The sequence below is a fragment of the Hevea brasiliensis genome, chromosome 4 (genome assembly GCF_030052815.1).
Source record: "Hevea brasiliensis isolate MT/VB/25A 57/8 chromosome 4, ASM3005281v1, whole genome shotgun sequence".
Lineage (NCBI taxonomy): Eukaryota > Viridiplantae > Streptophyta > Magnoliopsida > Malpighiales > Euphorbiaceae > Hevea > Hevea brasiliensis.
This window is the reverse complement of record NC_079496.1, coordinates 104,587,217-104,610,676: the sequence shown is the minus strand read 5'-3', so window position 1 is coordinate 104,610,676 and position 23,460 is coordinate 104,587,217. Positions and strand designations below refer to the sequence as shown.

The 23,460-nt window shown below is 33.6% G+C and overlaps 1 protein-coding gene across 1 annotated transcript; it reads right to left on the bottom strand.

Moving 5' to 3' along the window:
• Window positions 1-2,004: 2,004 nt before the first annotated feature.
• LOC110667937 (uncharacterized) lies at window positions 2,005-23,009 on the bottom strand. The gene is made up of 12 exons (XM_021828947.2): window positions 22,777-23,009; window positions 22,379-22,506; window positions 22,151-22,213; window positions 19,666-19,787; window positions 19,199-19,314; window positions 18,294-19,101; window positions 16,662-17,393; window positions 15,609-15,830; window positions 15,444-15,539; window positions 15,165-15,359; window positions 14,878-14,991; window positions 2,005-2,469 (listed from the first exon to the last, which is right to left on the bottom strand). The coding sequence occupies exons 1-12, from the start codon at window positions 22,869-22,871 to the stop codon at window positions 2,209-2,211; spliced, it is 2,952 nt and encodes a 983-aa protein (XP_021684639.2). The 5' UTR covers window positions 22,872-23,009; the 3' UTR covers window positions 2,005-2,208.
• Window positions 23,010-23,460: the final 451 nt, after the last annotated feature.

The window sequence follows — 23,460 nt, the reverse complement described above, 5'->3', positions numbered from 1 at the left end:
AGCTTACTTCATACACCGTTCCAAACACACATTTCTTACATGGATGCCGTTATGGGTTATCACAAGTTCTTGTTCAACGTCTCGCTATTCGTCTATTCCTAAACATGACTACACTCTAGAACGAACTATGCTTATAGATTTACAGTCTAAAGCACCACCTTTTATTTCGTGAAAAATATATGTATGTAAAAAAATATATTTTTTTTTAAGAAATTATTTTTAAAAAATATTTTTTATAAAAATATTTTTATTATTTAATTATAATATTAAATTAATAATATATATTTATGTAATATATGTATAAATATTTTTACGTTTTAATAAGTTTATCAAAATTTATAAATTACTTAAGTTTTCATTTAATAAAAAATATTTTCATTCACTAATTTTTTAAATGCCTAAATGCTAAAAAAATGTAAAAATGCCCAAACGAAGCCTTAATTGGCAATTTAAAGATTGATTATTTCCTCAGGCTTGATTGGCAATTTATAAAGATTACAAAAACAGGAATAATAAAGATTTAATTTTGGGCTGATTTACAGTACCCCCTAATTATAATACATAACTAGAACAGCTAATTAAGGGTCAAATATCTCAACACTCTCCTTCAAGCTGGAGTGTACGTGTCATTTGCTTGTCACGGTACGCCCATCTGGTCTGATTCTTAATCTAAAAATGAAAAATAGAAGACATTTTCAAGTGGAATGAACGGGTAGTTTAATATCAGATAATGGCTAGCCAAGCGACGGTAGATCTGCGCATTGCAGTAGCAGTAGGTGGTCTAATTAAGGTCCCATCTGGTCTAGTTGCTCTGCATATCGGATCGCCCATTCCTTCAACTCCACTACAATGGCAAACGTCCATTGTCACTGCTCTTCTTTTAATTGTTATTTAATTTCAGAGAATGAATTTTTTTTTAATGAAATTATCAAAATTTCAAACTTATTTTTGTAATCCCTTATTTTATTTTCAGATTCTTTTATTGTTGATAAGTTTTGATTCTTCTTTCGACTTCTTTTTATTCTTAATTTTGATTCTTGAATCATGGTTTTGATTGTTCCTTTGATTGTGTAGATGGAATATGAAAAAATTTGTGATTTTATTCTGCTGTATTACTGTTTTTTTTTCTCATTTTTTTACGACCACGAGCACCTTGTATTACTGATTTACTATATCATTGATAGAAGGATTTGCCCTATATTATTATTCAGCATAATTTTGAATAAAAAATATTTTATTTAATTTTTTCACATTTCAATTCTGCACTCTTATTTATTTAAAATAAAATTTTAAATTCAGTTATAAAAATAAACTATTTTATACTAAGTTTATCTACAAAAATTTTTATAAATAAAAATTTAATTTAATAATTATGTCTTTTATTAATACTTACAAATTAATCATATATTTTTAATGAGTTCACAAATTCGTCCCGCCTTACATTCTTTTATATATAAATTTATTTTCTTTAAGACAATTGTACGTGCATTTATAATATACTATACATTAATAAATATTTATTTTTTATTGATTATCATCAATATTTTAAAATGAATTGAAATTAATTCATATCTAAATTCAGTAAAAATATAAATTAAAATTATAAATATTTTATTTTTTATAAATATTTTATTTTATTTTATTTTTCTCACATATAAAATATGTGCATAGATAATTAAGATATTTTACCCCTCAAATAAATAAAAATGAACCCATAATTAAAAATTAAAATAAAAGTAATTTTTAAGTGATAAATGATTAAATATTATAGAAAAAGTATACATTAATTAGAATTTTAATTTTCATGACACTATTTATAAATGGGATTCCATAAAAATATATTTTCATCCTCGTCTTGGAATTGTTCCCAAAAGGATTTATGAAGCAAAGACATAATTTTTAATTTTCCCATACTTTTATTTATTACAAGGAAATCTACATTTTTTCCCATATTTTTTGGCATTTTGCTCCAGCTTAATTAGGTAAATAAAAATGACACCATAATAAAAAAAAACAATTATCGAGGAACAATTTCCTTGCGACATCTAAATTTCAATACATGATGTTAACATTTCCTAATGTATTAATGACGCAAAAAATTGCAGCTAAAAGAAGGCGCACTACAAAATCAGTTTAAGTCAAGATGACGTTTTGTTTTAATCTGAAGAGAGGAAAATAAATTATGGCACAGAGACTAGAGAACTAAATTCACCTCCACTTGTCTCGTAGCTCTTTCTTCTCTGACAAAATCCACGTGACAAAGATTGCCACGACAAGTGCAACAATTGTCATTAGCAACAATGCGTAGCTAAAATCCTCAGTAAGTGAATCATAGGTCCTCGAGGGCGCAAGCCGAGTGAAAAAGAGATCCACACCATAGACAAAGACCAGCGCGGTTGATTCAAGCTTAGCAGGCACTGTTACAATGCCTCGGAGACCCTCCACTTTAAGGCTATGTGTAACATACGACTGGAGAATAATTTTCACATCAGTTTAAAGGACACAATCAATAGGCAAGAAACAATAAAATGAAGATCAAAACAGCAAATACAACCCCCGTGTTGCTACACTAGAGGAGTGATGTATAAGCAATAGAATAAAGGGGAAGAGTTACTAGCACGAGATCCACTATATGCAACATCAGAATGAGAATTAGAAGAGAGACTTGTTTCACTTACGCAAGTGATATTTTTATTTTTGGTTTTATCAGTGCTATTTCTAGAATTAGATAATAATTAAAAAAAAAAAAGATTTAGAGTGATATAACCCTATAAAATATGAAGCTACATGATTAGAAGATGACAATTTGTCATATACTTCTATCTCTAAAGCCTTTTATAGGCATTCTCTGTTTTCTTAGAAGCATAATTTCCCTATTCTCAACCGTTAATAAACATGTAAAGTATAATAAAAAGGTTTTATAAAGCAACACATCCAAGCAAAAGTTTATCAAATTTTTACATGTAATCAGTCACACTAGAATGAGTCAATTATTCAAAGTTTATCATAGTTTAATAAATGACTTTAGGTGAACAAACATTTCTCTTTCAATTTGTGTTTCATGACCGGCCATTTGTAATAGGTGGTTCACTTAAATGCTCCAAATTGTGCTGAACAGTTTGCCAATATTTCTTAACAGCCCCAATCACATTTCATTTTGACAAAACAAACATAGTCCAAATCAAACATATCATAATAACCACAATAATCCTCCATCTCATTCTCATCCATTCAATTAAAGCATTAAGATTCAATCTTTCATCAAACTATTGATTTTGACATTCCTAGTGATATCAACGCGTTCATCATAATCATGCCTAGGAGGTTGTCTATGGTTCCTATTAAGAGTATGCAATTCCAATTCCGGATCTACCTAGGAACCAAAATGAAATTTTGGTATGATTCCAATTCAATTCTTCATTGTTTTCGATACGATTCAGTTTGGTTCTTTGTTGCTTCACCTCTGGTTCGACAAGGTTCTCAATTCTTCAATTCCAGTTCGATTCTCAGTTCTTCAAATAATTTTATACAATTATTTTCATAAAAAGTCATATTTGAATTAGTATTTAAATTATTAATTAGATTATTAATTCATAATATATCATGTATCTTTTAACTATTTCTAAATTATATAATCTTTAAGTACCAGATACGTATATAATTTAAGATTAAGCATACTACATAATATAGTAGTACAAGTATATTATAAAATATACCTTTTAGCTATTTATTAATTATATAATATTTAACTATAAAATATAAATATAATTATGAACTAAGTATATATAACATAATAGTACACTTATAATTAAGAATTATAAGGTAATTGAATATATTTATAACTAAAATTATTAAGAAAATGTAAAGAAATAAAATATAATATTATATTGTATTTAGTCCATAATTATATATATATATATATATATATATATATATATATATATATATAATTATATTGAAAGTATATAACACATCTGAAAAAATCATAGAAAAACATATGTATAAATTTAGTTCTCAATTCAGCTTGGTTCTTAGTGAAGAACCAGAATTAGAACCATAACCAAACTAAAGTATCTAAATAAGTTCTTGTCGGCATTGTTCTTGTTGATTTGGTATGGTTCTTCAATTCAGTTTGGGACCCCCAAAAACGATACATGGGCCTAATTCCTATTAGCGGCTCCACCATGAGGACTAGTTGTCTCATAATAGCAGGGAGTGTGAAGTGGTTCTTTAGGAAAAGGCTCATCATACACAAAAGGTTCCCAATCATCCAGAGAAAGATTACCAGTAGAGGAAAATTGCACATACCTTTGAGCTATATTTCTTGCTCTATGAGATGCATGTTGCATCCTGAAATATAAACTATAACGGGTGTAGACTCAACAAAATGAGGAAAACCAAGCGTTTGCCTAACTATCCTTCATCCATAACGTTTACCCAAAGATTTGTGAATTTAACTCATTTGTGCAGTGATTTTGCCACTTGTCATAGTTCAACAAGTTCAACACATTAAAGTTGGGAATCTGTGTGATGTGAAGGAATGGTGTTTATTGATCATGGTGATGAATGGTGCTGAGAGACTAAAAATTGTCAAAAAGTAATGCAAATAACAAACTTGATGAAGACACACCAATATAAATATATGTAAGGAAATCACACATTGAAAATATACATAGTGAAAGGGCATAATATAAACGGTTGAATTGTAACATTAAATTTGCTAGTCATTTTAGTGTATAAACAACTCAATCACTTATATATGTCCGTGTTGAAAATGAATTAATGCCCAATACTTTTTCTAAATTTCATATGGCATCAAAGCAGGTCATATTTTGAGACACGAAAAGCATAGTGGGCAATGCCATAACGATCCAAAATCCGGTGGATCCATAGACTAGTAAAAAGGACAAAACTCGTAGGGTTGAGGCAAAAGAAGAATCCAAACTCTAGTGGATAGGCGACTGCATGCAGTTTAAGTGATAACTGGACCTATAATCTTGAGTCCAATCTAGTTGCATTTGAGAGGGAAGTGTTGGATGTGCCGCATTGCCAACAAACAAGAAAAAGCAAGGAAATATAAAGCAAGAGAAGCCAAGCCAAATTGGCTTGAGCCGTTTTAGTGGAGACAAAGCTAAACATATGAACCTTGTCGACATTCATCCACACTCTTTGGATCAAAGAATTTCACAATATTAAACAAAATTCAATTTCAAGTGTTATGTCAAAGTTATGAATGAATGGATATATGTATAGAAATAGGCAAAAGTGAGCAGATATAGAGACAAAGTGATGAAATATTGAAAGCTTAGAAATTATAGTCATTGTAGAATTAGAAAGTCTAAGTTTTTTTTTTAGGAATTTTATTATCATTAGGTTTATTATTTTTTTTTTAGTTTGTTTTGTTTAAAATTTCTAATTAGGATTTGATTATTGTTTTTGATCCTAATTATCACAGAATTGCTTGTCTCTAAATACCAATGTAATTTGTATATTTTTCTTGAAACTTATCATAATATTAATACTAAGAATTAAATAAACTCAACTCAACTAAGCCTTTATCCCAAAGATTTGGGGTCAGCTATATGGATTCGCTTTCTCCACTTTAAATGATTTTGGGTTAAATCCTCAGAAATGTGTAATGCTTCTAGGTCATGTTGTACTACTCTCCTCCAAGTCAATTTAGGTCTACCCTTTTTTTTTCTTTATATCATCTAACCTAATGTGCTCTACTTGTCTAACTGGAGCCTCCGTATGTCTACGCTTCACATGACCAAACCATCTCAATCTCCCTTCTCTCAACTTATTTTCAATTGACACCACTCCTACCTTTTCTCTAATACTCTCATTACGGACTTTATCTAGTCTAGTATGACCACTCATCCACCTTAACATTCTCATCTCTGCAACTCATATCTTAGATGCATATGACTCTTTTAGTGTCCAACACTTACTACCATATAACATAGCCGGTCGTATGGCTGTACGGTAAAATTTTTCTTTCAACTTATTGGGAATTTTACGATCACATAAAACTCCCATGGCATGTCTCCACTTCAACCATCCGACTTTAATCCTATAACTAACATCCTCCTCACATCCCCCATCTACTTGAAAGACTGAGCCTAGATATTTAAAGTGATTACTTTGGGACAGTACCACTCCATTCAACTAACTCCTTCCCTATCACCAGTTTGGCCTTCACTGAACTTGCAATGCATGTATTCTGTCTTCGTTCTACTTAACTTAAAACCATTTGACTCTAAAGTACTTCTCCAAAGCTCTAGCTTTCTATTGACTCCTTCTCGTGCCTCATCTATCAGAACAATATCATCCGCAAACAACATGCACCAAGGAATACTCTCTTGTATATGTTTCGTCAGTTCATCTAAAACTAATGTAAAAAGGTAAGGGCTTATGGCTGATCCTTGGTGTAATCCAATTGAGATCGGAAAATCTCCTGTCCCCCTCCTACTGTGCGCACAATAGTAGTAGCTCCTTCATACATATCTTTCAATACTTGTATGTACTTAATAGATACCCTCTTTTGTTCTAACACATTCCATAAGACATCTCTTGGAACACTATCATAAGCCTTCTCTAAATCAATAAAAACCATGTGTAGATCTTTCTTCACATCTCTATATTTCTCCATCAAGCTTCTAATAAGAAAGATCGCTTCAATAGTTGAACGACCAGGCATGAAACCAAATTGATTGAGAAAGATAGAAGTATCATGACGTAGTCGATGCTCCACAACTCTCTCCCACAACTTCATAGTATGGCTCATGAGTTTAATTCCCCTATAGTTTGAGCAACTCTGTATGTCTCCCTTATTTTTAAAAATAGGTACTAAAATACTCCTCCATTCATCAGGCATTTTCTTTGAGTTTAGAATCTTATTAAATAATTTAGTTAACCATGCCACTCCCATATCTCTCAAACACTTACATACTTCAATTGGTATTTCATCAGGTCCACAGGCTTTACCCACTTTCATTCTCTTAAGTGCTTCCTTTCCTTCTAAAGATCTAATCCTTCTAGTATAATTTACATTCTTTTCTATTGTTCAATAGTCTATATTCACGCTATTACCATTTTGACTATTATTAAAGAGATCATTAAAATAATTTCTCCATCTTTCTTTAATGTCCTCATCTTTCACCAACACTTTTCCTTCTTTATCCTTAATGCACCTAACTTGATTCAGATCTTGACATTTCCTTTCTCTCCTCCTTACAAATATCTTTCTCCCCTTCTTTAGTTCCAAGTTTCTCATATAACTTTTCAAAGGTCTGTGCTCTTGCTTGACTAACTGCCTTTTTTACCTCTTTCTTTGCTATCTTATACTGTTCATATGCCTCATTATTATCACATTTAGGTAATTTCTTATACCATTCACTTTTTCTCTTCACTGCCTTTTGTACTTCCTCATTCCACCACCATCTCTCTTTTGAGGGTAGTCCATGTCCTTTAGACTCTCCAAGTACTTTTCTAGCTACTTCTCTAATCTTTGATGTCATCTGCATCCACATATCATTGGCCTCCATATCCAGCTTTCATACTTCAGACTCGAGAAGCTCATTTTTGAACTTCACTTGCTTTACTCCTTTGAACTCCCACCACTTTGTTCGAGCTATACTATTTCTTCTGACCTTACTTGAATTATTCATAAACTTGACATCCAAGACCACCAACCGATGTTGACTTGTTAAAGCCTCTCCTGGAATGACCTTGCAATCCCTGCATAGAGCTCTATTTGTCTTCCTGGTTAAGAGGAAGTCGATTTGGCTTCTATGTTGCCCACTTTTGAAAGTCACTAAGAATTAAATAAAGTTTTTGAAAATTAATTTCTCTAGAGAATTTATCTTCACTTGAATCTAGACAATTTGTTTCCCTGATCATTTTCTTATTCTACATCAATTTGCAACTAGAGTTTTGAAAATTCCTTTACTATTCCTGCGACGTTTATGCTGTTCTTTCTATGAAAAAAGAGGAGGGCAAAAAAATTGATCCACTTAGATCGTAAGGTGACCCAACTCAAGACCAGGCCAAATCTTGTAAAATTTTTATCGTTTGAACCTCCCCAAAACCTCATCAGCTCTGTGAGAATCCAACACTGCAACTTTGGCATCCAAAAGCCACAATAGGACATCTGATCAAGTCAAGTTGGAAAATCTCGATATCATGACATTATCTGGAGCTTCGCTGGCAACTATCAACCAATCCCCAGCTATAAAAACTCCATTTCAACACTCCTGTGTGAGATTTAACTGGGTCGAGTCAGATCCGCTCCTGAATTCCAGCTGAGTCAGTCTCTTACTGTGCACTCATTCCACCAGAGCCTGCCCCTGCTCTCGCCATATTAGCACCAGCTCAAGTGCCACATTAGCTGCAAGCTAACTGACATATCAACAACAATGCCATGTTAGCAAAAGAAATTTGACAGCACTCTCCTTGCTAATTTCAGCGTGCTAATTCTGATTATAGCATCCATTTATGGTGGAAACAACTCTTAAAGGTTGAAATTTGTATTTTGCAATGAGGTACTTCTTCAATTAGAATTTTATGCTGTGGACTTACATCAAGATACTACAAAGATAAAATCAATTACTACAAAGTTGTCATTGAAGAACTATATTATGAAATCAAATACCATAAAGAGTCGATTACTATATATATGTCAGTGGATAGATAACAATGGTCATGAATGTTAGTTATGTTATTATTTACATGATCAATATCGAGAAATCAAATAAATTTTACGAGATAAGGAAAGAGAATATCAAGATGCCCAATAAATTTTACAAGTTAGGGAAAGAATGGAAGAACATCTGAAATAGCAATTTGAACAAGAGCAACTTAAAGTTGAAGATGAACAAGAATTCGAAGATCAAATTGAAAATTGACCCAAAAAAAAGAGCACTTTGAAGAGTCATGAGCTTGGAGAACCAGAAATTGAAACTTTGGTTATTACTCCTTCAGCTCTAGTTGCACATATTGGCATCCAAGTTGATAAGCTTGAGTTGGGAACTTTTGATCAGTCTGTTCTAAAGCAAGAAGTTGATGAAGTAGAGCAAGAAAAGCTCAAGGAATCTACCCTAGGAGAAAATTGAATAAAATCAAGCCAAGCTTATTCCTCTACTAAATTGAAGAATTTTTCAATTGAAGTTGTGATTTATTTTCTATGCTCCGATGTTTCAAGGATGCAAAGGAAAACATTAAGCTCTTTGTTTCAATTTCGTTGCTATCATTGAAGACGATAGAGTTGTGTGTTCTTTGAATCAAGTTCCTACTCCTACTACAATACAAGACTCAAGATCAAATTTTCTCCAATCAGGAGAAATGATGCAATATTGGAAGTTTAGGAATTATAGTCATTGTAGAATTAGGAAGTTTAAGACCTTTTTTTAGGAATTCTATTATTATTAAGTTTATTATTCTACTAGGCTTATTATTATTTTTCTAGTTTGTTTTGTTTAGGATTCTTAACTAGCAATTGATCAAGGGTTTTTTGATCCTAATATTAGGAACAATAATAGGGGTGAGCATTCGGTTCAAACTGAACCGAAACAAACCAAATTAAATTATGAAAACCGAATTACGTATTTTAGAAAATGAACCGAACCAAAATTGATGAAAAATCAAATCAAACAGTCTATTTCCGTTTGGTTTGGTTCAAACCGATCGGTTTTGATTTTTGATTATTTTTTAATTTAAACTTGATTTTCAAGTTATTTGATCTAATTTTGACCTTGGTTTAAACCTAATAACCATTAATCAATGAAATTAAACAATTTACATATATAAAATTAAATATAATTCATAAATTTCCCATAAAATTAAATCAATTCAAAAATCGATTCGGTTCGATTTGAATATATAAAATTACTATTCAGTTCAGTTCGGTTTAACCGATCTTTTTATCTTCAAAACCGAACCAAACCGAAATAATCAAAATAATATAAAACCGAACCGAACTGATTAAATTTTAAAACCGAACCGATTGAACCAAATTGATTCGGTTCGATTTCTCGGTTTGAACCAAAATCTGCTCACCCCTAAACAATAGTCTATAAATACCTATGTAATTTAAGTATTTTCTTAGAACTTACAATATCATTATTGAGAATAAATAAAATTTGAGAATTAATTTCCCTAGAGAATTTGTTTCCCTTCCATTGAATCTAGAGAATTTGTCTCTTGATTCCTTTGCTCTTCTTGTTCTACGTGTTCCTTTTTTTTGCTCAAAATAAATTGGGTAAGGCTATTGTTTGAGCAATTAAAGTAAATAAAGAACCAAAGTCTTGGGAACCAACAAAATTTATCTAACTACCTAATATATAAATACAAATCAAGTTTCACTAGAGAAGTGTACCTCACTGAAAAACACAATTCAAAGCTTTTACTAGCCCTAAAAATTCATTTTTGCCTAAAACAGATGTCAAAATAAACTCAACCCAACTCAACTCAACTTAGCCTTTATCCAAAGAAAAATAAAAATAAATCAGAGCATCTAAATTAGTAAGGAGGGTTTCTGCCAAAAATTTGTTGACGTGGCACAAGTGCTAATGTGGCATGTGACCTGGCAATGAGCATGTAGTTTAAGTGGCAATGAGTTGGCATAAGAACATGTATGGGCAAGTGCACAGTAAGCAACGTGACCTTGCTGCAATTATGGGCAGATCTTCACCCAAAGCAGATGGAACTCGCTAGTAGGGGTGTGCAATTATTCAGTTCGTTTTCAAATCGAACTAACCAAAAAACCAAAATTTAAAATTATAGTAACCAAATCAAACCAAAGTATAGAAGAAATCAAATTGAACTGAAAATTATCAGTTTGGTTCATTGATTTTCAATGCAGACGCATATTCATACCCATCGCAGTATGGTTTGCGGTATGGACAGGAACTGTGGCATGGCTTGCAGTATGGACAAGAACCACTTAATGGCTTGTGGTGTGGATAGAAACCGTTGTATGGCTTGTGGCTTGTGGTATGGATTTTGGTGTGGACAGGAACCACCGTATGACTTGCAGTGTGGCTACAAATGTTATGGCTTGCCTTGCAGTCTAGAGAGAGGTAGGGACTAAGGAAGAAGGATTATTTAACTGACCAAAACAGAGATGTATTACTCATCTGTTTGGCTTGGTTCTTTCAGCTTTTAACCTTGATAATCGAACCAAAAAAAAAAGCTGAAAATTCTAAAAGAAAAAAGATTGAATCAATAGACCAAAACACCTAAATCAGTTCCGTTAAGTTTTTTGGTTAAAACCATTGTATGCTCAATGCTCACCTCTACTTGCTGTAGGGATGTCAAACTTAACTTCTAGCATCAGGAAGGAGACAATCATCGGCTAGCAAGGCACGGTGAAGGTCCAAATGTCAGAATCTGCACAGTTTTTGTTGGGTTTGGATTCGGGCCCAATTTTGACTCCGACAAATCTCAGCTTCCAGTGGACTTTTTGGCGTGGCGATCAAGCTGGGAAAAGGTTTCCTGGCATTGTGGCTATTTGGTGGCCGATAGTAATGGTAGGGTGAAGAACTGTTGGCTGGGTTGTTACAAGAGGTTATTTCACGAGGCTAGGTGATGGGACAACACTTAACAAAGGCTTAAGAAGGGGGCTAAAACACCAAGGGACAATAAAACAAAAATTGTGAAAGAGGGAAGGTCAATAAGACTATTTTGCGAGAAAGCCCAACAGCAAAAAAAAATGTGAGGCACAGGCTTTGCAAGGGCAAGAAGAAAGAAAGAACAGTAACAACGGACATAAAATTTTGCAGGAAGTAAACGGAGTTTTGATTGCTAACAAGCAACATGTAAAAAAGATGTTCTGATAGCACATTAATGTAGAACCAATAGAAAAAAAAAAAGAAGAGAAATAAATTCTCAATTTTATTAATTCTCGAATCAATTATCAATAACAGAAAAGGTCTAACAAAATACCTAAAAGTCATAAGTATTTATTGACATGCTCAATGCACATATCCAGCCCAATAAGCAAACTTAGCCACCAAGGAGTACTTATTAAGTACTTATCATAACTTACCTTTTCAAGGAATATTTATTAAGTACTTATTAGAACTTAATTATTCAAGAAGTATTTTTTAAGTACTTATCATAACTTAGTTTTTCAAGGAGACTCTTCAAGTACTTAGTAATTATTGTAATACTTGTAGAACAAGTAGATCTTTTCTACATAGCCATAGAGGCATCATGGATGAATTATTCATCAATATAATTTCAGAAGTTTTCTTTTAAGTTTTAGTGTGCCAAACTTGTTGGCTTGGCTCGCACCAAGTTATTTTGGCATTCTCACCGTGAACTTGAATTCTTTGCTACCCACTGCACCATTTATAATAGAATTATTATTCCTACTAGTATAATTATTAATATTATAAATCTTTCACAAGAAACATTTGAACAAATATTAACTAGGAATCCCCAAAAATTCCTGAATAAATAAAATCTACTTATCATTTTCTTTTCTAAAACAAGTCGTCCTAAAATCCCGAGAATCTCAAGAAGAACTTGCATCAATCAAGGAACTGAACTCGACTTGTTTCAGCTTTGATTTTTTATTTGAAGACTCACAAGCAGACTAATGCCTCAAGATACAAATTATCTTTCACTTTGAGTGTGATTATGCGTGTATATTTTGTTGATTTGGACTTCTAAGTCCTAAGAACACCTAATTTAGTTTCATCCCTTGGAGCTAAAGTTTAGGACATTCTTGTAGATTCTTCCGCCCAAGAACCTTGTTTTGGTCTAAGCACAAGTACATACTTGAAAGCTTTTAATGCATACATAAACTCATGTTCTCTTTTACAAGATGACCTATAATTCCCTAAGTAAACTCATGCTCTCTTTTAATGCATACATAAACTCATGCATCAATCCCATACTCACATAGCAAAATCACTTCCCCCTCCATCAATATATCAGAAATATTTTGAAATTCAGAGCTCCTTATCATAGAAACTAGATAGTTTTGATAAACCCTATTTGAATAATACTAGAATAGACAAACAAATTCTTACACGAAGCTCTTATAACCAATGCACCCAATATTATCAAGTGCACTAACAAACTCAATACCCATGATATTTGGACAATCCAGTAATTGTATCCAAACAAGCATGAAATTCATTTTGGCTCCGCAACTTGATTTTAGTTTCTATACTTCTCATTTTCTTTCCTTGTCATTTTAAGGAAGGCATCCGACTCAGATCTTTTAACATGTCCAATGATGCGTGCTATTTGTAAATTATATTGTCAGTGGATTAAATTATTGAAGGAGTTCACAAAAAGTTTGGAGTTGTGAAGGACTCTTGAAAGTAAGGGTTTTAGGCAAGTAGAAGTAAGTTTAGCTCTTGTAGAAGGAATGGAGAGGAGGTTTGATTGGTTGGAGTTGGTGTCAAAATGTAACTAATTCAAGTATTTAGGTTCTATGATTCATAAGAACGGAATAGTAAATAAGGATATATATCATAGGATCAAAACAAGATAGATGAAATGGAGAAGTGCAATAGGTGTGTTGTATGACCATAACATTCTAACAAAGTAAATGTAAGTTCTATAGAATTATGATCAGACCAGCTATGTTTATGAAAGTGAATGTTAGGCATCTACGAAACAATAGACCCACAAAATGAGCATGACAGAAATGCAGATGTTAAAATGGCTGTTTAATATTATAATAATACATAAGATTAAGAACGACCATAGTTGCCAAAAATTGCATGTAGCACATTGGAGATAAAATGAGAATATTTCAATCAAGATGGGTTGATCATGTCCAATATAGAACATCAAATGCCCCATATAAAAGTGTGATAAATTAGTGCAGGATGAATGAGAAGAAAAGGGGAAACCAAAATGATGTAAAGAGAAGTAATATAAAAAAAAATTACAATTTTTGAAAATTGATTGTGGAATTGATTTCAGACGAAGCTTAATAGCAAAAAAGGATTCATATAGCCTAACCCAACTAGTTTGGAATTAAGGTTTAGTTGTTGTTTGTCACAATTTTGATAATTCCAATATATATTTTGCCAAGACCAAATTCAACCAAGCAATGTGCTTGGTTCTAGCTAGTTATACCACCAAAATGTGTCCAAGTTAGGTCATTATCAGCTTATTTTCACATACAAATAAATCATTTCACACATAAGAGTTGGAAGGGAAAACAAGATAATGAACCCAACAATAATTGATCACTAAAAACTAATGCAGTATTGGAAGAAGAATAAAATTAGGATACTTGGGAATTTTATTCCATGTAAAATAAGGAAATTTAGAGCTTTTAATACTCAAGAATTATATTAGGTTTAGTATTTAAGGAAACTTAGAGTTTTTATTATTCAAGAATTCTATTAGGTTTAGTATTTTATTTAGGAAGTATTTTATCATATTTAGAAAGTTCGTCTTAATCTATATTCCTAACTAGATTTGAATTTGGATTTTTATCCCTAATTTGATTAGGGTTGTAAACTCTATAAATAGGGCTAGTTTCTATCGTTCAGTAGCTTTTAATTATGATCATTATTAACAACTACATAAAATATTTTCTTGAGAACTAGTTTCCCCTCCAATTTTGAGAATTTTTTTCTCAATATCCTAGAGAATTCATTTCTCTTGTGCCCTAAGCTTCTAGTTCTACATCACTAACTCTATGTGAACCACTGTAGAATCCATTTCTATACTCCATCTTATACTTGGAGATTCAGTATGTACGTGAAGCATGCTCAAAAAAAAAAAGAAGATCCAACCAAATCAAATGTGTGCTCCCAAGAAAACAACAGAACAATAAAAACTAAGCACTGATTATTGCAGAGGAGCACAGAAGAAGAAGAAGATATCAGGTAACTAACAACTAACCTGAGGAATTATTGGCAATGAATCTGTAAGAGGTATCATTCCTTCCTCTTTCTCTGCTTGTGTGGGATTAATTGATCGACGGGGATCCAAGAAACGCTTATCCAGTGCCAAAACCTGTTAGCATTCACTTGCACTCAGTGCACATAAAAGCATAGCTGCCATTTAAGATGCCCATGGCCATATTTTCCACAAGGTACAAAAATAATTAAACCAGAACAGAAATAAAGTCTCAAAAGAAATCATGAACCAACTTCGGAATTTGAGGTAGTTTGAAGATGTTAACCAACCTGATCACCAACTGTACCAATAAGCAACTGCTTTGAAGTTATACCCTTGGCCGTAGATGTAACAGCTATTGCTTTGACAGAATGGGTAAAAAAGTATGACTGTGACTTTGTTATGACCTCTAGTCGAGAATAGGAAGAAATGGGAGAAGTGAGATTATGCTTTCCCAGAACAAGCTTCCAAACATCTTTGTTGTCCTGTATTCATTTTGCAAAAGCTAATTGTTTGGAATCAAAATGCATATAAATACTGCACAAAGTATTCCTAGATCATATGCTTACAGCTCGAGACTGGTCAAAAATTTCAATGACTGACATCTCATATCTGTGTGCTCTAAGATTAAAGTAGTGGTAGACAACCCAGTTTTCACTAAAAACCTGCAGAATGTGAACATGCGTGAGTAAATATAACTTTATTCAAAACAGAGAAAAACAAAAGAAACTTACCGCATGGACAGGACCATGTGAGCCATGATGAGTCATGCGATGCAATATACGACCAGTTACTGAATCGATAAGATAAGCAACCAACCATGATTCCTCTGGAGTAGCTGATCCAATACCTCCAGTGGCCTTTGGTGCAACAGTCACCACGAAAAGTAAATTTTTTGATATATATTTATACATCACATCTTGGTCTGCTATAACCTTTGCCTGAGTATGAACCACCTGGAGAACAAATGAAACAGCAACTTTTAGAATTAAAACGTACAGTAGCAAAGCATTTGGTAAGCAATCCTATGGAGATAGATAGATGCAGGAAGCAACAATCATAAAGCACATCACATATTAATCCAGGTAGCACACTTGCTACAATGCCTGCCACAATACAAAATCATTGCCCATAAACTGGAAGGTAAAAATCGGGTGGGGATATATTTAAATGATTGTTCTACTGTTCAAACATGTACAAGAAACACTCATTTTACAGAAGAAATAATGATATTACACTAAGGAAGAAGACACCCTCTTTTTTGCACCAGCAAGTATGTAAGAGGAATAATACTCCCTATGCCCAAAAAGGTTGTCACCTTCCATTTTTACAGAGTTTAATAAAACATAATTCATGTTATGCCAACTCTCACTTTTAATTCCATTTTTCCTTTCTGTACCCTCATTATTTTCTAGAAAAAAAATTGATATCTTTCTCTCTATTTACAATTGATAGCGTTGAAAATATACAAAGTTACAAATTAATATCACATTCTAATATTGAGTTAATGAGAGGTAGACAGGAAAATCACTATTTTTTTTTTTTTTACTAGTAGTCAAAATCCATATATCAAATGCCACTCCAATACAAATTCAGAAAATATGCCTATTTGTCTGTCTGACCTAATTAAACAACACAAATTTATTAAGCGCCAATTATGAAAGTTGTTAATGAATTAAGAACTGCAATTCTGCAAAATCGATTAACCAAGCAACAAGAATTTTTAAAACAAAGAATGAAGTGGCAGTAAATTAACTGCCAACATTTCAAAGGGAAAAAAGCAATACCTCATTCAACTTTCTTGTCACAGTTGTGATGATCTTTTCTGACTCCAAGGGAAATACAATCGACCATATCTCCTTGGTTTCAAAGCAATATTCATCTGATACTTCGCCAATGCAATTGTCCTTCAACACATGTCCTTTAATAATGCCATCATCAGCCTCAACTGAGTACCAGTAAATGTTAGAAAACTCACGCTGAAAAATACCAACAGCCTCAGGGTTTTTTGGGTATAAATGTGCTCGTTGTTTAGCATCTATTAGCAGATGTAGCCGTTGTTCATTTGAATCTGTAAATGGAAGCAAAATCACTTGGACAACAGAATGAACAAGACTGGAAGAACCAAGCTCCTTCCCCGTGTAAGTATCAACAAAAGAAAGTACACCAGGTGCATCTGAATTTGATCTACACCTGCCAACTACCAGAACAGATGGATTCTCATCCATCGCATGGTGATGAGGAACCCGCCACTGATACAAATTAAGCCCAGTTGGGTTTTCACATGTTTCTGATTTACGCAGAGAATTTAACAAGAGAGACCACACAATCCGTCCATCTCCAGTATGCAAGGCAAAAACCTTCCCAGATTTAGTAAGCACAATTAGCAGCTTCCGGAACCCATTATGGTCTCGGGTCATTTTGCTCTTCTCAGAGCTTTTCAACCTCATGGCTTGTATGTTCACAACCTCCTCAGGGCTTGCAAGCATTAAGGTGCCCTTAATCTTCAGAATATGTCCCTTACAACAATAAAACATCATGTGTCAAAAATTCAAGTATCAGAGAAGAGACAATCAATGAAATTTATCATCAAAATAAACAATGAACACAGTAGTAAAAAGAATTATCAGATAAAACAAGATATACAAACATGCAATCATACATCCTGCCATTGCAAAATGTACATCCACATTTCTTAATAAGGGGGCAAAGACGGATGTTCGCAGAATTAAGGACTCTAATCTTCAAAGATATGTGACCGGTTAAATCAGGATGTGAGAGATTGATAGTTCAATTGTCAAAATTCCTCTTTTGTGCTGGTGATTACCATCATAGGGCCACACAGACCTATGACCTTATTACAGTCAAGCAAAAGGGGGGAACCAAAAACTATATGGTAGGTCTTCTAATTAAATATAAAACCAGGTTGCATGGAAAAACTCTACTCTCTGATCAAGTCTTCGTTGGACACACAGAGAACACCCGCAGGAAGAGACACTGAAGAGCATTGCTTTTGAATAATGATAGTTGCAATTATGATAAAGCATCCCATGTGCATATAGAAATAAAGAAATATTTGAGAAAATGCAGTAAAAAATGAATAATTCATTTGAAAGAAACAGAAATCAAGACTTTTCTATCTGCAATCCAATACTCAACCAGAACAGTATCAATCTTTTTATGAGTATGTCATTTTCCCACCAGTCAACAAATGAAAATAAGTAATCATCAAGGAGGGGGAGGGGGGGTGGGGCCAGGGGGGCCGCGCGCGGGGGCGGCAGTGGGGGGCTAGCTTTAACCTTGATTGCTTGATCTCATTCAAGCCTAAGCAGGGTGATATTATGTTTTACTATTAAATTTCTGGAAATTTGTCAAGTTTCTTCTTCACAAAACCATCTTAGTAGTTACTCAGATCATACCTTGAGCCATTCGAAAAGGTTCTCTTCCACTTTTGCTACCGATACGCCTTCCTTTTCCACAGGAAGTTCGGATGTTGTTGCATCTATAACAGAGGCAAGGCCATCCTCCCTACACCAGACAATCTCACCTTGTTGTAGCAGTAAAAGTGAATGATCTTCCATGACAATCAAAGCCCTAAACCCATGAGACCTATCTGTCCGGATATAATTGTTTATGAAAACCTTATGGACCAAACCTCTTTGGTCGTCCAATTTAATGCTTTCCTTAAGCAAATCACTATTCCACTCTTGCCCAAGCTTCACTGTAAGGTAAATGTCATTGTTGTAATGTTCAACCAATGCAAATGCTTGTTGACCCTCGGAGAATGAGAGAGCATCACTAACAGCTGTTACATGATTGATTTTATCTACCACCTCCAACTTTCCTTCATCTGTCACTCTTATAAATATCATAAATGTAGTGGTTTTCAAAGCAAACATTCCAGCAAGTTTTGAAGGTAATATCGTTGCCATCCCTAAGGACTCTTTAATCAGATCTGATATGTCTGTTTTCTGAAAGTTGATTTCTCCATTATGAAAGTTCACTGTTATCAAAGTTGAACCAGTGGAATCCAGCATAACAAGTGTGTTACTAGAAACTAAAGAAACTTCCCCTGAAAAACCACCAGATAATGCCGCACTTTCATGCTTCAGCAGCTCTCCATTCTTTGCATTCATTTGGTACACATTAAACTGAGATGAACCAACAAATCCTACAACATATATTATATCACTTCCAAGAGGCTGAATCACATGCTGAACCTCAAAACTGCAACCAGGAACCAGGACAATCACAAAATCAATGGTCTGGTGATTGCTGAAAACAAAAACAACACTTAACACATAATACTTCAAATTGGGCAAACCTTTCAGCAGCAAAATCCTTCTGCCAGAGAATCTCGCCATGTATGCTAGAAACAGCATGGAGGCCTCCTTTACCAAACACAATAATCACATTGTCCTTGTCAACTTTCAAGCTTGTCTGGAGATAGAAACCTTAGTTAACCACGAATTGTTATGAAAATTTATAGAAAGCATGATGTATAAGAGCAGACTTGAAAGAAGAACTGAGATCCTCCAAAGAGGGTGAATTATGCTAACAACAAATGGGAGAAAATTAAGTTTTCATCACAGTAAGTACATTATGACAAATGATCTCAGCATTATCTGATGACTGATTTTGCAAATGATCCAAGATATGTTTGATTGTAATTGGAAAACAATATATATATAGCAGGAAGACCTCATAAAATTGCTCATTAACTGCAATTCAACGATCATCGTATCTCTGAGAGATTGTATTAGGTAACCAATAAAAAATTCATTTACTAACCGGCACCAACAATAACGATTTTGAGTGATTTGGGCCCTTAAGAAATGATTCCCACACCATCTGCCCATCAGGAAGATTCCATGCTCTTAGAATACTCCCCTCTGATGAAAGGGTAATGACGTCTGAGAAAATGAGGTAGAAGATTTAAGAATCTGGATAACTAGAACAGTCAAATGCTCATTCCTTCCAGGGTACACCAGAAGGAAAAAAATAATGTCTAGACAAAATAATAATACCATAAGCAATGCTCCACATATGATAAAATCATGAACAAATGTTGTAATTAGCTCAACAAAATGCATTAATATATGTGTACATAATACAAACCACCATTCAGCAAACCAGAGTACTAATTTTGTTTTCTTGAATCTCAATAAACTAAAAACTTTAAGGCGCGATGACATTTCAGTATTTTATACAGTGGTCACGCTAAAGAGAAAAAAAAAAAAAAGAAGGATTTATGGAATCACAAAGAATATCACCGGCCATTATAACACCAAATTGAAAGGTTGATGGCCAAAAGAATCCTAGATTGACCATAATCCCTTGATGCAAACCAAAGCAAGAATTGAACTAGAAAGGGAAGAACACAAAAGAATTATAGGGGAAGAAGAGATTTACAGCGAAGAATGCAAGATTTACATCAGTTTAGAATAACTGCTCTAAAGCTTAACAACCCGTACTAAACAGTATCAGACACATATCAATACCTCCCCCTCAAGCTTCCTTGCCCTCAAGGAAGGAAAATTGAAAACAAACTCTAAGGTCTAAGAAGTCTCTGCTAATGGAACCTGAAGGGAACAATAAAATTTTCTAGAACATCTTCTTCATCTTGCATTTGATCTTGTTCAAATGCCCAATGGAATCATGATTTAATAGTTGTTTCATCTTGCATCTAATCTTTCCCAAATGAACCCTCAGCATATAATATGGATAAGCATTCTCCAAAATCCAATTTGATACCTTAGGAAAATAGTGAAGACCAGTATCTAGATTCTTGAAGTGTGCATACTCTAAAATTTTGTTCATAATGATCCATCGCATCCATTTCACTACCAACAAATGAATCTAAAACATTCTTAAACAAATAAAAATTGCTATCAACTGCATAATTGTGAGATAAGAAACTGATTCCCAACTCTTTCCCCGCATAGGCACCTCTAACTAATCTAGCTATATCATGGATATCCAAGAAGTTGAAACCTCGCATTTTGGCTTATCCAATTGGCAAAGCCCCTCGCATCTCTTATCAAGGATATTAACCCAAACTTCATTAGGCTTAGCTTAGTGGTACAAAGTGGAAGATTCTCAGCAGGAATTGATGGCTTTTCCACGTCATGAATTTCTTGCACTAGGCAAACCAAAAGCAAAGGCACAGTTGCATGATTTTCCATCTTTGAAAAATTTTGATCATCCGAAAGTGATATCTGAAGCAAGGAAAAGGTTGAATTCTCAGAATCTTGGCCTTCTTCATTCCATTTAGAATATTCAAGAGGCTGAAAGATTGGTGGGCACTCTTGTTGAACATTGCCATTGACGACAAAAACATTTGCTACTGATGGCCAATCTTGTTGAACATTATCATCAATGGTAGGAATATTTTCTTGGATTTGCTGCAATTCCTTGCTATTTTCATCATCACCTTCTTCATCTACAATGTCATTTATGATACTCAACATAAATGGTGCCTTGTCACAATCATGGTTAGCAGTAAATTGCTCATCACACCACAAGCACAAGCCCTTGCACCTTCAATCATTCAATTTCTGATGAAGTCTTTGTGACTGATAGATGAACATCCATGGGAGGGTTTCGTGTAATCAATTGGGCAGGAATTTTATGTAATTAAATGGGTGTGAATTTAGGGATACAATAAGAGAAACGTAGATGAATCTTGATAGATGGTTTGGTAACCAAGAAACAAAGAGAACAGAAAACTTTGAGAACAGGTGAGAGGGAAGAACCCCAGGTTCAAGAATGGAAGAGGAAGAATAACCAGGGAAAAGAATCAGCAGAATGATGCTTACAGTTTCAGAAAAGAAAGAATTAGAAAGAGAAGAAGGAAGAAGAACTCAGAGAAAAAGAAAAGAGTCTCAAGATATTAGTCTGCATCTCTGACACCATTGATGCAAACCAAAGGAAGAATTGAACTAGAAAGGGAAGAACACATAAGCATTACAGGGGAAGAAGAGATTTACAGAAATGCAATATTTCATTCAATCAATACACCTTTACAAGTCCCTAAGAGTTCTTTTTATACATCAGTTTAGAATAACTGTTCTAAAGCTTAACAACCATACTAATCAATATTAGACTCGTATCATCCCTATAAAAATGCATCCCATTAAAACCACAATCAAGTAAAACTATATTCTTATAGGACAAGCTCCACTTATGATCAAGCAACTATATGCTCAAGAATGAAATCATTCATTTACACAACTTGGTAAACAACAAAAGCAATTATAGATATGAACTTAATTACATTTCCCCAAGGCAATATCAATTCTGTCGATAGCATCATTGCTCCCAAGAACATGCCTCCAAACTGCATAAACAAAACATCAATTAGCTTTCAACAACAAATATAAACATGTATAAGAAAATAGAAAATTTACCTGTACATCAAAACTAACCATTCCAAACTACTAGCTAATAGAACAAAGAGTCTCTCCCCAATTACATAAAATCATAAAACACAACTACGACTTACAAATCTCGCCATGCCGAAGATCAAGGGAAGCTATAACATTCTCTTCAGTGGAAACAACAACGCGCTTTCTACCAGTCTTCTGTGTATGGAATACTGCGTCCTTCACTTTCCCTATGTATTGTTGATGCCTACATTAGGATTGAACTAAGAATCTGAGTATTCAGCAGGTCGATGATGATACATCATAAAAAGCGAAGTTCAATTACTAATAAGGTTGAGTTCAATAATAGAACAAAGGCAACGAACTCCGTTAGGATTCAGCGAATTCCAGAGAAGGTATAGAAATCGAAGTTACGTAACGCGATACAGGTGCCATATGAGAAAGTTTTCTTTACTATTTTCTGCGATTTTTCTAGAGAACCAAACGGAAGTTAAATCAAGTAAAATTGGGAGCTCACCAGTCCATGAGGCCTACTTGATCTTCGTAAAGTGAAAAGGTAGTGATTGTGGTCGACAAGAATAAAAGGGAAATAAGAAAAACCCTAATCGCCATGTCAACGGCAAAGAGACCTCTGTTTTCTCTCTCTTTCTCAGTGACGAGGGAGACAGATCTGAGAAGACGATGCTGCGGCTGCTCCGTGGGAAGCGAAAGAACAAATTAGGCACCGTCGCCGGCTTTCCTAATTATGGGTAGTTTATTATTTAATTCTTTAATTTTAATATTTTTGAAAATAAATTATTAAGTTTAATATATGGGTAAATTACTAATTTACTCCTTTGATTATGTTAAAATCAATGGCTTGATTCTCATATTCTCAAAACATATAATTTAATTCACATTTAATTTCATTAATTATTTGGTCCTGTGTCCATTTTTTGTCAATTTAATCAATAGTCTAATAATTAAAAATCGATAAATGAGAAACAAAAGAGTTAGTAATGATAAAGTTAAGGCCGTTATCAAAACTAGAAATTGAGCCAGTTTAAGACTATCGAAATCCATAATAAGTCTAAAATATATGAATATACCTTTAACACTTGTACTATTAATGCTTAAATGTATTACAAACCATTATACTTGAATCTTTTCATCCATAAATAAATATCTTTAACATAAAAGTGGTTCATAATTTGAACTTTTA

Excerpts from the sequence above, each read along its gene's own strand:
- LOC110667937 (XM_021828947.2), bottom strand. The coding sequence starts at position 22,871 with ATGGCGATTAGGGTTTTTCTTATTTCCCTTTTATTCTTGTCGACCACA. Across the intron at positions 22,214-22,378 it reads TCTTCGGCATGGCGAGATTT|TTTGGAGGCATGTTCTTGGG; the intron begins GTAAGTCGTAGT and ends TTGTTTATGCAG. Across the intron at positions 15,831-16,661 it reads TGACAAGAAAGTTGAATGAG|GTGGTTCATACTCAGGCAAA; the intron begins GTATTGCTTTTT and ends TTTGTTCTCCAG.